This window comes from Cynara cardunculus (assembly GCF_001531365.2).
Source record: "Cynara cardunculus var. scolymus isolate 2C chromosome LG 10, CcrdV1, whole genome shotgun sequence".
NCBI classification, from domain to species: domain Eukaryota; kingdom Viridiplantae; phylum Streptophyta; class Magnoliopsida; order Asterales; family Asteraceae; genus Cynara; species Cynara cardunculus.
In genome coordinates, this window is record NC_037537.1 from 16,018,284 (window position 1) to 16,034,864 (window position 16,581).

Here is a 16,581-nt window from a genome sequence, read left to right on the forward strand (position 1 = left end):
AATCAAAGTGTAATTACTGTTATCCCACTACAATCAAAGTGACAACTACCTTATGTAATTACTGTTATCCCACTACAATCAAAGTGTATGCTACTTCAAATTTAAGACCTCTTTTCACCAATTGAGTTACTATTTCCAAAACCTTTATGAATCCTTTGACCAAAAGGAAAGGCAAACTAAGAAAGAGTAAGCAGTAAGTCATATAGATGGTGTATCTGTGAAACAGTAAAGCAGTAAAGCAGCTGATCATATGATTGCCAAGGAGATCATGGAAACTCCCTTTAAGCCTAGATAAAAACCAAAACTTATGAATACATATGCATGTTTATGGAATTTTCATTGTCTCCAATTCTATATCAAAATTAGAAAGCATTTGCACCAAGAGATACTAGGCTAGTTGTGCAGTGTAGAAAAATACAAAAGGAAGATGGAAAAAAGGCTGACAATGGAAGATGGAAGAGTGACTTAAGCTCTCTGAATGACCTAATGCATCTTAAGAAGGCAAATGGGTTTATGCATATAACTAAATGCATCAGTTTTCTCTATGGTTGATAATAGACTTAAATAACAATTCTTCAAGTAGTCAATTAATTAAGCATTTCTAAGTGTCAGTGTAATTAAACTTATGAATACATAAGTTTCTTGATTAAACTTATGAATACATCAGTTTCTTGATGCAATCAACGTAATATAACATAGGTATGATAGTTTGAACATAATTATCAGAAAGAAACCAAGGGGTTACCACCAGAAGATTTACCTGCTGAGTGATGGGAGAAGGCGGCAAAAAGGAGGGGTTTACCGGCGGGTTAGGGTGGCAGCTTTGTGAGGGGATGGGAAGGGAGCACCGGTGAGGAGGACCGATTAGGGCGCAGCTTCGCAAGGGGATGGGAATGGAGCACCGGCGAGGAGGACCGATTAGGGCACAACTTTGCGAGGGGACGGGAAGGGAGCACCAACGAGGGGATAGGAAGGGATTACCGGTGAGGAGGAGGGATTTACCGGTAGGTTATGGTGGCAGCATGAGGGGACGGGAAAGGAAGCAAGGCGAAGGGAAGCGGGAGGAAGCGAAAAGAGGAAGCACATAGGATTTGGATTTTAAATCCTGCCCCTTTGCAAAGGATTTCCAAATCCCATGTTTAGGGGATTTTAATGAAATCCCGGGATTTCAAATCCTGACAATTTGGCAAACCAAACACAAGATTGGAATGGATTTTAAATCCAAATCCCTCCAATTCCATTCCATTCCTGCAAACCAAACGCACCCTTAATGCTTTCTTTTTTCTTCTCACCAGGAGTTATTTCATTGGATCACTTCCTCTTCAGGGAGAGCTAATACTTGTTGAAACTACGTGAAACCCTGACAAGGGTTTATGTACAAGAAACGGACAAACCCTTATGGGTTGTATCCGAAGACATGGAAAGAGATGTTTTTAGAGACGTACGTAAGTCGACATAGATCCATGAATTCTTTTTTGTTCTGTTTTTGGTCTTTTTTTTACTTCTATTTAAAAATAAATAAATCTAACGATGCATTAGATATCTAGCCATCTAACTTGAAATAGCAAATGAATTCATATCCATTCGTAACTCATTTACACAAATAATGTCCTTTCACATGTGATGCGTTGGATAATTATCAATCTAATTTGAAATCTAGTGAATGTTTCTTTGTTTTAAAGTTCTCCTCCGAAGATGTGTTTGTTCATATTCAGTTAACCAATTCACAAAATTGGCCAAAAGTATTATTAATCATCTCTCTCATTAATTTGATGATAATCCCTTTTATGTATCGAAGTATATTGTTTATGCCATTCAGTTTCAGTGATCTTCACCGAGTCTATTTAGTGATCGTTGAACGTGTATTGTAAATCATTCAGAGACTGTTATACTTTAAGAAGACAAAACTCACACCACAGATCATTCACCAATGTCGAAGACGGAAGCTGAAGATTAGAGTCCAGCAAGTTCGTGATCTGAAGCGGTATTCAGTGATAACAAACTTATCTACAGAAGTGTGAAGTATGTACAAGATTCAACGAACACTGATGAAACCTTTCAGCGTTATCCCAGTATCCAGCGATCAAATGAATCTTGTTGAGGAAAATTGTTTTTATCTTGTCCCTCCACATACAAAGAATAAACCCATACCTTTCTAAGTATAGTACATCATAGAGCCACTCATTTGACTCTAAACGTACTTACCTACTTCATGAAAAAAGACTGTTCATATACGACCAAAAGCCTGCCAAATATGAACAAAGGACAAGCTTTCCTTTAAAAGCTTGCCACATGCTTTGTACCTTCTTTATTGCATTTAATGGAATGAGTATAAATAGTTGAGTAGTTTCTCTCTCAGTTATCATTCTTCCTCACTAAGAACTTACCCAAGAAGTTACTTCTCTCTCTATCTAAGAGAAAGACCACTTTAACAAGTGAAGAGCACATTTCTTCTTACCTTATTTCTTGTATCAAATCTTTTCTAATTGCTATTTGTAATCGTGTGTGTATCTTGGATTGTTTATATAGCTTTTGTATCTTATCTCTTCCGCAAAAAATCTGTAAAATTTGTATTGATCTTCTTTATCAATATATAATTTCTAGAAGTGAAAGTTAATGTGTTTGTATTCATCCCCCCTCCTTCTAAAAACTGTTACCTATAAACTTTTGTAGATTCGGCTAGGACCAACAAGTGGTATCAGATAAATGTTTGCTTTTTGTGTTATATTGTTGTTTTATTGGTGTTTTATTATCTTTTATTCTCTAGATGATTTATTCCTTTCAAAATGGCTTTGCAAAACACTAGCACTAACTTATAATGGCTCTCTTGCCAAACCTCTATGTTTCATCAAAGACAACTTTAGTCTCTTGAAGAATCGTATGTCTCTCTTCTTGGAAGGTGTAGATCATGGGATCTCATACTACATCGAGAATGGACCTTATGTTCCATTCACAATTTCTCCAGCAGTTTCTGTAACTGCTACGACTGTCGCTATTCCTGAACGACAGATTCAAAAGCAGGATTAAATTGAAGAAAGAGTTGACAAAGGTCAAACAAATAATATGTTTAACAACTGATTGTTGGACATCTTCCACACAAATGTCTTATATGTGTTTCACTGCACATTACGTTGATAGTAGTTGGCGTTTACATAAAATAATTATAAATTTTTGCCATATTTCAAACCATAAAAGGGTGGGACAATTGGTAAGGTTATTGAAGCTTGTTTGCTTGGGTAGGGGATTGAGAACGTTTTTACTATTACTGTTGATAATCATCTGCAAATGAAGTAGTTGTTGCTTTTGTTAAAAGAAGGGTTAATGCATGGAATGGATCTGTTCATTATGGTGAGTACATGCATTTAAGATGTGGTGCTCATATAGTAAACCTAATTGTAAACGAGGGGATGAAAGAGATGCATAATTCAATTACTACAATTCGTAATTGTGTTAGATATATTCGTTCATCTCCTTCAAGGTTGCAAATATTCAAATCTTGCATTGAGAAGGAAAAAGTTGATTACAAGGGGTGGTTGGTTTTAGATGTTCCTACACGATGGAATTCTACTTTTATGATGTTAGATGTAGCTCTTAAATTCGAAAAGACATTTGAAAGGTACACAGATGAAGATGACAAGTTTTTGAGTTATTTTGAGGAGAAAGAAAATGATAAGAAGAGGATTGGACCACCTACTTCTAATGATTGAGAGTGTGCTTCTATTTTGTCCACTTTTATGAAGTTACTTTGAAGTTTAGTGGCACATTGAATGTAACTTCCAACAATTTCTTTCATGAGCTTTGTGAGATTGATTCTCAATTGAGTTACTTGGCTAGTAACAATGGTACATTGCTATACACTACGGCTACTAAGATGAAGAGTAAATAAGACAAATACTGGGGCGATCCATATCACATCAATCCTATGTTGTTTTTGGCAGTTGTGCTTGATCTAGGGTATAAGTTGAAGTATTTGAAGTTTTGTTTTGAGTTCTTATATGATGCTCAAATCGTTGCTAAGCTTTTTGTCAAGGTGGAACAAATTCTTCATCAATAGTATAATCAATATTCAGAAGGTGGTAAAGATGGTGACGAGGTTAGTTACTTAGTTTTATGCATGATTCTTTTTTAAAATTTTGTTATACATGGTAATATGTTATAATTTGTTGAGTTTATGTTCGTTTTTTTCTTGTGTATAAGCTACCAAACTAGAATCACCACCAAAGAATGATTCTAAAGAATCTCAAAGGAAAAAATTATTGGAATCATTTTTGCAACAATAACAAATGGACGTGCCGAAAAACATGAACAACGTTGATAAATATTTGGTTGATGGATCTATCAATCCAAATACTCCATCATTTGACGTAGTACTAATAGGTATAACATTTTGTCTATGATAACTAGAGTTGTTCTTGCTTTACCTATATCTACCGTAACATCTAAATCCGCCTTTTGTACTATCAATCGTATTTTATACTCATTTACAAGCTATTTGAGTCTAAAAATGGTGGAGCCCTTGCATACAAAGTTGGTTGAAAGGAAATAATGAGGGGATTCAAATAAGTGATTTTTTGAAGAAATTTCATCTTATGACTTTCTTTAAGAAGATAAACTTAACAATACTTCTTTTTTCATGCTTATATATTCTTAATAAATGATTTAATATTCTTTTTGAATTGTAGACAAACTCAAGGAGAATGCAATATCGGAGTCGGAAAGGTCCAAGACGGTCGTACTTGATTGAGGATTTGAATCGGATGCTATCATTTAAACCTTTGAAATTTGATTCCAAAAACTTAAGAATTTAGATATATTTTTGGATAATTGTAATAACTAATAATTTTATATAATATATTTTTAATATTACTTATTATATTTTAATTGCTAACTTTATGAATTTTAGTAAGTTGCAAACTTAACCCGTCGTAACTCAGAAGGGTTGCAATAATTGGTTGGATCGAACCCGCTTACACCCCTAGGTGTATGCTTTTGGACAGGTTCAAAACGCATAAGCGCTTTTACATCCGCAACCAAACGCGTCCCATAAACGCCACCTCCATCCTCTCTTTTTCCCCACTTCAGTGTTTCTTTTTAGCGATTCACTGAGAAATTCAAATCAAGAAGACTTATATTTTGCCCAAACCAATGGTAAGATCTTTAGTTTTCCTGATCATATAGATATATGCGTATGTGTTTATGTATGGATGGTGATTCAGATGTAAGACTAAACTATGAAGGGTTACAATTAATATGGCCTTTAGGAGTATACGTGTGTGAGTTTATAGTCATTTTTAACGTTCTTGAAGGATTTATGATCTATTTGCTCAAATTTCTATGATTTTACATATGATGTTCGTGCACACCCACTTGTTCTTACTTTGCTTCTTGATATGAATTCTGCTAAGTTGTTGTGGGCAAAAGGGTGGCTTTAGCGGATTACGAATTTGCGTTTTAGTTCTAGTTTTAGTTTGATTTTTGTTCTTTTTTTCTTTAGGGGTGACTTTTAGAGGTAGATAGGACTTCTTGCCTCTTGTGTAACTTTAAGAACATAAAATTGGTATAAGATTGTAGTTGGGAGCAAGATAAGTGTAAATAGGAACTACATGAGAGCTAAATCCTCAAGTTCTATACTCCCCAACACCAACAATGCTAAAACTTAAACAAGAGCGAAAATGGAAGATTATTTTCCCAATGCACTGGTTATAAGAAAAGGACATTTAATCTGTTGTGTTTGATTCTCCATACTCACTTCTCTCTCTTTTTCTCAAATAAGAAACTACTACACAGTATTTTGGAGTATTTCCATATATTTCATAAAGAATAACAAACACCATTGTGAATATTTAAATTTGGTTCGTTGTGAGGTAAATATTGTGATCTTAGACTATTAACTATGAGGTGAATAACTTGAATTGATTATGAAGCTTAGGAGGATGAAAGTCTTTCTTCTTTTGGTGTGTGAAAACATATTAATGGATATGCGTTTTCAACTCCTATAAGAGACAAGTATGTGTAGGCAATGAGCTACTGGCCAAAAGAGGTATTATTAAGATTGTTAACCAAGTAGCCTTTGGCCTATTGGTACCGACTCCATCCAAATGACCTCAAGGTTGTTGGATTTAAGTGCTATAAGTGGCAAGGGTATGTGTGAGAGAGTTTTTTTTGTCACAATAATTGTTATTAAATGGTTGAAAGTTTTCAGTCCAGTCTGAAATTTTTTATCTTTCTCTCACCGGCTACGCCATAGTAACTAATCAGAACCGAACAAATTGTGTGCCTATCCATGTTAAGAATTTGTTTGGATTTATATTTGGTAGATATGATTTGTCACTATTGGCTGATTGTTTAGACAACAATGCTTTGTTGTATTGCAGGCGGATCCAGAACTAGAAGCTATCAGGCAAAGAAGAATGCAGGAGCTTATGGCTCAACGAGGCGGTGTAAGTGAAACATCTGTTAATTGTGTCATTTAGTTTCAAAGTTTGAACACAATGGTATTTATGATGGAACTTGGCTATAAACAGGGAAGTCAGCAAAACCCCGATCAGCAGAAGGCCCAGGATGAAGCAAAAAGGTTGTTTTCGTCCTTATATTAGTAACATCAATTAGTTCATATTTTTTAATATTCATGTAGTCTCTCTGTCTGAAAGTAAAGTGTCCACCTTTGAGGTTGCTAGTAGAGTAAGGAAATAGGTTATCCTAGACTGCCGTTATGCTTCTTTTCTTCTGGAAACATTAACATCATTATTCTACTCATGGTTTTTATCATCATTCTACCAATCCACTTATGGTTGCTCTTGTGTACATTGTGCACATAGCTACTAAAGTAAATTGAAAGGCGCTTTAAGTTATTGATGTAATATTGAAAGTATTGGAGAATGCTATATTTTGTTAGTGATTAGTGGTAACTTTGTCAAAGGTCACTTAATAACTAAAAAAGATTCGTGGGTATATAGTTTATTACAAAGCGAGTGATTATTGTTTGCTTGTTCTTGCTGATTTGGACTTCTTAAAATCCAGGGAGGCAGATGAGCAAAGGCAAATGATGCTTAGTCAGATATTGTCATCACAAGCACGTGAAAGACGTAAGTAGGTTTGCGTTTGGACTTTTTTATATATTTTTTCAGGATCTGTGTGTTTTCTTTTGATGGGAGAGTTCTTCAACTTTCTCCTATAATGTCCTATTTTTATGCTTGGAGTCCCACATCGGCTATACTTGGACCAATTTTCTTATATACATGTTGGAACCTCCCCTTTCTCCTAAAAGGCTCTTTTGGAGAGTGATATGGGGGTTCCACATATTCTCACATGGTATCAGAGTCAAAGTCTGCCACTCTAGGGACTTGACCATTTGGCTAACCCCCTCTCGACACCCTAGGACAATTTGTGTCCATTTAGCTTCTGTTGGAGGGGGTGTGTTGGAGTCCCACAGCCACATCGGCTAGACTTGGACCAATTCTCCTATATACATGTTGGAACCTCCATTTCTCCTCAAGGGCTCTTTTGGAAAGTGATCAAGGGGTTCCACATATTTTCAAAATGCTTCATTTTAGTTTCAAAAAGTGCTTCCTTATATGTAAGTTACGCTGGTTGCACAGGTATTTTGCATGCGATTGTGTGTCAAACACCCCCCCCCCCCCCCAAAAAAAATATATGCGGTGGCAAAATAGCGGGGGAAATCACTTTGCCGCTAATAGTGCTTCTATTTACCGCTATTTGACTGCTATTTGTCTTTCACTCTAGATCGCTCCACAACTCGACTATGCATTTTGGTTTTTACTTCTCTGGCCCTCTTCTCCAGAATGTCATGAGTAGTCATTCTTTTTTTTTCTTTCTATAATTGTTAGTGGCTTCATCATTCATTGGTCAATTGAGAGGTTCTATACAAATTTCTTTCTAATTGTGTTTTGTAAAAGAATTTATGGGTTTTTTTGCTCAATGTGCTTTTGGACAACCTATGGTGACTCAGTTAAGACTCTCATATTGTTTTAATTGTTAGTGGGTTCATCACTTTCATAGTTTTAGTTTGTTTTTGTGTTTAGTCTTTGCATTTTTAATTTATAAACCACTTTTTCCTTCAATCAAAGCCTTGTTCTAAGTTGATGATGTTGAAACTATATATTTTTATCTGATACATATAATATCTTAACTCTTTAAGTTATGCATATATAATTCTAATTATTATATAGACCACTATACCACCGTATTTACCATTGTGATAGCCGCGATATCAAATCACTGTCCTGACCGCTATTTCAGATTTTTGATTGCTGTAACAGCATAGACTTAATTACATCGGATGGAACAAAAAAAATGAAATTTATGAGCATAGTAATGTCATTTGCAGAAGCTTGCAATTTGATTTACAATATTTTAACTCTTAACTTCATTGTTGCTTCTTTCTCCGTAACCTTTTTCGTTCTATTTTGGATTGACCTTTATTTCTGAAAAAATTAACACAATATAAAAGAGTTTGCAACATTTTTGGATGTCTACATTTAGTTTGTTTCACTAGAGAAACGTGATATCCTGTAAAGGATACAAATATTTTTGTAAAGGACCATGGTGGAAGCAAACCTAGAGTAACATGATATCCTGGGCATAGAGATATTTTCTTCTCTGAACTATAGGTGTGATTTCTATGTTGCTTACTTCACAATGTAGGGAAACAATTCTGGCAATGGCCTAAAGCTTCTGAAAGGCTCTCAGCTATATATATATGTGGACACAATATAGAGAGAGAAGTAGTCATGGATATAACTATTATTGTTGAAGATCCTAGTGTTAATAGTTATATCCATGACTACTTCTCTCTCTATATTGTGTCCACGTATATATATAGCTGAGAGCCTTTCAGAAGCTTTAGGATGGTTTGCGAAGTATCAAATATGCCTTTATATTTTCCTCATCAGTACCATTTTTAGACAATTACTCTTGAAATTTAGGATGGTTAATTGTTATGAATCCAAACTACCTTAATGATGGATATGCACCAATTTAACTATAAATCAAACCAAACAAACCCAGAATATCCCACCTGGAGATGGGGTCTTCCGATGGGGGGGTGGTATCTTCAATATACAAGATATCAGGTTTGTAGTTTTGGAAAACGAGCACACATGATTTTGAAATCATGCCTAGTGCTTCTCAAAACTCAAAATTGGTATGGATAGTGTACCTTGTAACAGGATCATTTTTGTATTTTATCTGTCAATATTTATATTATGACTCAGAAACCTATATCAATGTTGAAGCGAAGGAGTAGTCTGTTTCACACTCAAAACGCAAACATAAATTCTTTTTCAGGATCTTTTTTGGTGGGGGGATACTTGGTTTAAAAATGCGCGCATTATGCGCTGTGATGCGCGATGCGCTCTGATGCGCTGAACAAAACGCATCAAGGAGTCTGATGCATTGCGATTCCAGGATGCGATCGCATCACCTACGCATCACACGATGCGTGCATCACTTACGCATCAGTGCATCATGTATGTTGCGTTTTTGGGCTCCCTTTTTCAGTGTTTACTTGGGCTTTTTAGTTGGGCTTGGGCTTCTTAATTAACTAAGATAGAACGTGAGTGACTGTTAGCGATAGAACGTTACTGTTAGCGACCTAATCGATAGAAGCCGACAGCAAAGAAGTAGAAGTAATTGATAGCAGAAGTCGAACCAGCAGCAGTCAATTAAAACACGACCTGAGTTGATACCAACAGCAGTAGTCGATTCGATACAGTAGCAGTCTTGATAGGTAAGTATTTTTAAGGTAGAAATTGATATGTAGAATTAATTTATAAATATTTTTTGAATACCGGGCGCATCACGTGCGTGATGCGAGCGCATCAGCATCACGCATCACGCATCGGCTTCCGAGACCCTTAACGCATCGGACCGCATCGCGCTTTTTAAAACCAAGGGGGGATAGTAACCCAATAATAATCTCTTACCAGTTGTATTTCACTTTGGACCTCTGCATGGCTAACATACACACCTGTTTTTTGACTTGCATCCTGTTTGTGACACGTAGACCTTTGTCTTCATTTGTTAAAAGTTTGGTTCATGCGTGTTATTGTTGTATCTGGCATCCTTGTCATTTGTATACACAGCCTAATCTGTGTGCACCATTTGGAAAGCGATTAGATTATGCTAAACTTCTGTTAGATCAAAGGCAAATTTCATCAAAATGGAACAAACTGTCTTTGTTTCTATTTTGGGGAACCAACCTTCAGAATCTCTATTTTGGGGAACTGACTTTCAAAACTCATCATTTCGGGGAACCAAAATGAACCAACTTTGCTCTCTTTTCTATCTTGGAAAATATTTCTATATTGGGGAACATGAGTTTGGTCACCCGATCCCTTAAAATGAGAAGTTTTAAAAGTTGGTTCCTCAAAATGCAGGTTTTCAGAGTTGGTTCCCCAAACAAGAAAGAAAGCGAAGTTGGTTCCATTTTGGTGCAATTTGCCGGAAAGACCAATATTAAACAATGTGCTACTTGCGAAGTATCAAATATGCCTTTATATTTTCTTAGGATTATGCGTATGTATGTGCTTGTGTTCTTCTTTTTATCTCTCTTTCTATCTCCCAATGTAAGTTAATACTTAATAATTCATCTTACAGTAACAACTCAAAACCCTTTATCCCCAAAGCTGGTTTTGGTAAGCTAAAAATGGTACTGATGAGGAAAAAAAGAGATTACATACAATTGTTTTGTAACATCCAAACATGAATAGCATCTTTCCGTGCTCTCTTATTTATAGCAAATTCTTAGATATGTTCTTGAGATCCTCAAATTTCTATCGATTCTTTTCGTATCTTAATCTAGACCTTCCACTACAAGTCTCCTAATACATCCAATGATATAAGCTGACATGACGAACCATCTAAAGCCATGATGCATTGAAATTCTTTTTAGTTGGAACCACCCATCCTTTTCCATAACATCTTTTTTTCTAATCATATTTGACCTCAATGTTCGTATTTCTGCTACAACTATATTGTGTATATGTTCATCTTTTGGTGCTCAAATGCTGTCCCTTAGATCATGCCTGGCCTCACTACCATTCTACAAACTTATCCTTCAACTATATCAGGAGAGGCTGTTTGCAATTCTGGCCTTTCATAACATTGCCATGCAGTGCTTCTAATACAAGAAACACTTGATTTTTGGAGTGGAAATTTGGTAGAAAGGCAGTTCTTTATACTATAACTGTTTTTAAAGTTTTTTGCAGTGGATAGTTATCTTCACACTGTAACTTTGTTTATAAAACAATGATGATGACATGCTAGTGTCTGAAAAAGGTGATTGGCTCATATTAGTAATATTCATGATGCCTTCAAAAAGGAATTTCAACTTGGTAAGTTTAGACTTTGCTAGAAGGACCAGTCAATTTGATGGGTCGAATTAAGGATAAGAGAATATAATAGAATGTTATTTTAATGAAATGATTCGAGAGTTTTGGTTTGATAGTAGAGGATTGAGGCAATATTGGACTACTTAGTCATATTTACTTTTTCTGACTGTAGCTTGCTGTTTACTAATTAAAGATCTCCTTCCATCGATATATATATACACACACACACACACACACACACACACTGGTGTTATCATTGCTTGTTATTGATGTGAAATATATGATCTATAGTGATGTACCCATTGGGGCTATATTATTTGGCTGAATGTATCATTTGCGTATATACAGTTGCTCGAATAGCGTTAGTGAAACCTGAGAAGGCCCGTGGAGTTGAAGATGTTATATTAAGGGCTGCTCAAATGGGTCAGATTGCCGAGAAGGTAGCTACTGCCACCTAGATACATGTTAATTATATCATTAATGTTTATTGATCTGTGAAATTTTCATGGTGAGCTACCTTTATTTACAGCAAGCATCCATTCTGTGTATTGATTTGTTTATATATATACATGATAACCAAATGCAGGTTTCTGAAGAGAGGCTCATATCATTGTTGGAACAAATCAACAACCAAACAACCAAACAGACGAAAGTTACAGTAAGTATAATTTGGTTTTGGTTGTCTTTCTTGCACCTGCCTTGTTACAATTTAAATATCTATTTTTTTGTTTATGCTTAAGTAAGATTTAGTCATCACAATACAAATGCAACTAACATCTTGTGAGCTCGGTTTTGGATATCTTTACTTCTGAATTATCAAACCTAGAGCATTAATGTTATGGTGAATTGTAAATCGCTCAGTTCTAGAAAAAAGCCCCACCTTAACTTGTCCCATTGTTGAATAATGTGCTCTACGGCATCTGCATGATAAGGCCTACCCTTAATTTGTTGAGGCTCATTTGGTTTGGTTTAGACACTGATGAAAACACACCCAGGCATACCCGATGTCCTTGAATTGCTGGCTGCTAGTGAGCTATGTCTGTTGGCCACATAAATATCTAGCACCATGATACTTCTGCACAGTTGATAATGTTTTTTGGGGTGGGCAATCTGCATGATAAGTAGAAGATAATATTTTGTGGTTGTATACATGACACTTTGGGGTCGTCTTATGAAGGTTAAGTGATAGGTGGACACACTATGAAAGAAAGCTTAAGGGGGTGCTCAGGGAATGAAAATGGAAATAGAAATTGAAATGGGAATGCCGGGGTATGCAAATGGGAATTGTTTCATTCTCTTTAATTTGTTGAGGAATGTTCTATTTACCAAATCTCTGGTAATGGTCAATTTTGTTGCATCCAACCAGATTCCATTAATGATTTCCGTCTTTATTCTCCACCCTCTATTATCCCCAACCAAGCACCCCCTGAATATCATATGTAAATATGAGTACCACTCTACATGATTTGATGTAAATGTCTAAAAAATGGACTGATCATCTGAAACTGAGTTTAGGAACTGACCTTGATTCACCAATGTGCTTGTTTATGTCGTTACTAAATATACTTTTACTAGTTCTGCTGTATTCATGTTTTACATGATCTATCTGTTTTTTTTCCTTTTTTCCTGCTTGCACACACTACTAAATCTGCCACAACCCGGATGTCTTGACAGGAACATCCTCTCAACTCTAGGGGTTGAGGTAAAGTCCTGAACATCCTACTCCTCCCCTTCTAAATAACTTGTTATGGCGCATTATGGTGCTGAGGCTTGGCTTGGTTGCCATGTTAACCTTTGTAGCTCCACTCCAAGGCTTGGCTTGCGTTGTAACATGTTGTGACACATTATTTTGTAAGGCTTGGGTTTTTTTTTTGAATATTGTTTTTAAATATATAACTTGGGGGATAATGATAATTATGTATTGGACCTGAGACTTAAATAAACATAAAAAGGAAACTTAAAAACTAAAACCCTAGATAGGTAAATCCTTACTCCCATTCCCTTTCACAGCGAGTTGAACATGATTTCCTTGAAGATTGAAGAAAGTAGTTAGTAAGACTCAAAGACATTTAATCCCGATTTTGTACTCTTGATATCAGTTTCTTATAAGCTCTATATATTTGATATAAATGGGTTTCCTTTCTTTTTCAGTTTCATAACTTGATATTAATTTAATTGTTCTATGATATTATTCAAAACACTAATACGTACAAGTATATCATACATGTATACCTTCAAAAACGCTGTAGCCTCTCTGCAACTTGTAAGGCTGGAGGCTTGACCTTGCTGCCACACCAAATCTCATGTCGTTTAGAACCTTTCCCCTCCCATACCCTACTTTCGGGGGGAATATACTGTCTTTGTTTGGTTTACTTTAGTTTAACTGAAACTGAAGTTGAGTTTGATTTGTATTTGGTTAGATCCACAGGCGTCGGAGTGTGCTTGATGATGATGATTAGCTCTTATATTTGAAATTTGGTGGTTGCTATCGACTTGATTACTGGTAGTGTTGATTTGAGTTTGAAAACCTTTTGTTGTTGGGTGTTTCAACATATTATGTAATTCTTCTACCATAAGCATTCTTATTCCAGAGCATATATGTTTGTCTACTTAATATGGTACGTTTGAGACTGCCCATTTACTCTAGTGAATTACTATATCAGTCTCTTTGGTTAAAAATTTGACGATTCCAAATAGATTTGTTGTTTAAGCTGGAGCTATTGTTGTAAGATGTATGCAAACATTTCCCGCAAAATTTGCTCTTGAGCTAGCAAGTGCAAAATGCAAACATGTAATATATTTTCTTGTCGAAAGCTGAAACCGGTGCCCAAAATTGGTCGGGGGCATGAAGCCACTCGTTTGATAGAAATTGACCTATATGATACATTTTTATTGTCTTTTTGCCCTATTTGGTAAACAATCATCCAAGTCTGGTCACTAAGATCCCCTTTGTGGGGGAGGCATCCCTTCTTCAGAAGTTACGAGGCTATTTTGCTGAGTTCCTTTGAGAATTGTCTTGCACCCCTAGGTTCTCTACCTAGTATGCCCAACTATGTTGATTTGGTACATGTACCCTTCTGTTGAAGGTCTTTTGAGTTTTTCTTGGGAGTATGACATGGGTTATTCTTGTATTGTAGTGTTTGGTCCTCAAATATTGGCTCGAGGCATTTTTTCTATCCTCCCTTATCTTGAAAAAGCAGAGTCACCTTGTATCCCAACTCGAATGACACAAGGGAGGTGGGTGATCCAATTAGGGTTGTCATTCGGTTACTTCCATGACCTTAGATTATAAGGTGTATTGTAATTTTGTAATATCTTGGTTCTTCAATTTTGGGCTTGACTTGTAAGTTTATGGGCCTTAGTGTATTTTGTTTGTTGTTGAGGGTTTGGTTTGAAATTTAGCCTACCATCTTCTATTCGTGTTCCTAGAAGCGTGAGTGTAAAGTGTGTGTGTTTTAAGAAAATCTTTGTGGGTGCTGTTCCCAGTCGACCAAATCTTTTGACGATATTTTTGTTGGAAATTCAAATCTTAAGGTTTGCATTATTTCTTTTTCCATCTCCAAGTTTTGGATAGTTTAGTTTTGAGTGGAATTTATGGGGGAATTGATATTGATTTTTGAAAATCAATCCTTTGCTGTGATTTCGTGGGTTTCCTTGATTATATGATATTTTTATGAGATACCTATCATGATTATAAACCTCCTTCCATTTTTCTAAGTTGGGTTTAAATTGTTGGTTATTTATTTGAGTACTTTGGCATGATTCAAGGGTAATTTTTCGCTGGAGATGCTTGTTCCTACGGGGCCCGAGCTTGAGGTTTCTTTAGAGGTACTGTCTAAAGCGGACCCACGAGGAGGCAGAGAGAGTCATGTTTTGGTATTTATGTTTATGTTGGGAGTTTGGATTTTGGACCGTTCATGTATAGCCGGCGTTGGACATACTTATCTTATTTTCATTATATTTATGTTCAGTGAAACTTTATCTTGTACGTCGTGAGGGACGTACGTAGTAGGGTTATGTAATGACTCATTTTTTTTTCTATATTATCGTGTCGCTTATTTACATATTATATCCATGATATGTGTTTGGTGTTTGGATATGTGTTTGGTGTTTGGATTATGAGATGTGATAATATATTCTGGGTCAGATATGAACTATTATAGAAATTAATAGTGCCTTATTGTATCAGTATGGTGTCTAGAGGACTTAGGAGGACCGAACTCGTAGGAGAAGGTGCCAATAACATGGTGCCATTGATGGGGGGAGGTCGAGACCGAGGTCAGGGCTGAATCATACCGCTAGTTCGAGTGCCACCTGGTCTGTACATGCTAGTACCGTCGTAGGTCGAGGTTGAGGACGAGGGAAGGCATGACGAGGGGGAGGTGAAAATCTCATGACTGAGGAGACGATGACTGATAGGATGACGTAAATCCTTCAAAATACCCTACCTAGTATGATAGAAACAATGTTAGAGGACATGCTAAAGAAACGGGCAGAAGACGTGGGGATTGAATAGAAAAATACCGAGACAGGTGACCAAAAAGATTCTAAAACAAGTAACGAGGAGGATATTGAGGCGGGTGACATGCGGAGAATAAGATAATGGGTTCTATCTGCAAAAGAGAAAGGCTGTAGTTATAAGGACTTAAGTAACACACATCCAAAGGAATATAAGGGTATCTAGGGCGCAATGACCGAAACGAATTGGATAAGGAAAATGCGGAGTTGTTTCAAAATATGTAAGTATTCTTAGGACCAGAAGATGACATATGCGACCACTACCCTTGTAGACTCTACACTTCATTGGTGGGATATTGAGTGCGAGGTTAGAAGAGACAAGGAAATTGCCTCCATGTCTTGGGAGCAAATGAAGAATTTGATGATGGAAAAATCCTGCTCCTAGTCAGAGGTGAAGAAGTTGGAGTCAAAATTATTGAGGTTAGAGAAAGGGTCATCCTCAGTCTAGTCTAGGAATATATCAATGACTTTTTGGAAAAGTCCAGGCTTTCTAGTTACCAAGTGGTGACTAAGCAGAGGAAGATAGATCGTTTTAAGACGGTCTTTGAATGGAGATAAAGCAATATGTTGACATGAATGCCCGAAGGCGAAGTTCAAGCTGTAGAGATGGTGATAATAGTCGAAGAGAACAATGCTACAACATCAGCTGAAAGGAAAGATTACAACCGAAAATGGGAAGGTTCGAGCAAGACAGTTAAGAAGGCCAAGGTAA

The 16,581-nt window shown here is 36.3% G+C and overlaps 1 protein-coding gene across 3 annotated transcripts; it reads left to right on the forward strand.

The window, feature by feature from the left end:
- Positions 1-4,973: 4,973 nt before the first annotated feature.
- Positions 4,974-15,405, forward strand: LOC112519377 (DNA-binding protein DDB_G0278111). Of its 3 annotated transcripts, XM_025127456.1 has the most exons (8): positions 4,981-5,148; positions 6,375-6,440; positions 6,525-6,574; positions 7,021-7,085; positions 11,700-11,791; positions 11,938-12,009; positions 13,026-13,053; positions 13,772-13,844. In XM_025127456.1, exons 1-7 carry the CDS (start codon positions 5,146-5,148, stop codon positions 13,050-13,052), a joined length of 375 nt encoding a protein of 124 aa, XP_024983224.1. In that variant the 5' UTR covers positions 4,981-5,145; the 3' UTR covers position 13,053; positions 13,772-13,844. The 3 variants fall into 3 exon arrangements, with proteins under 3 accessions (XP_024983222.1, XP_024983223.1, XP_024983224.1); XM_025127454.1 differs by lacking the exons at positions 13,026-13,053; positions 13,772-13,844 and adding an exon at positions 15,120-15,405 and having other exon boundaries at positions 4,974-5,148; XM_025127455.1 differs by lacking the exon at positions 13,026-13,053 and having other exon boundaries at positions 4,978-5,148; positions 13,772-14,064.
- Positions 15,406-16,581: the final 1,176 nt, after the last annotated feature.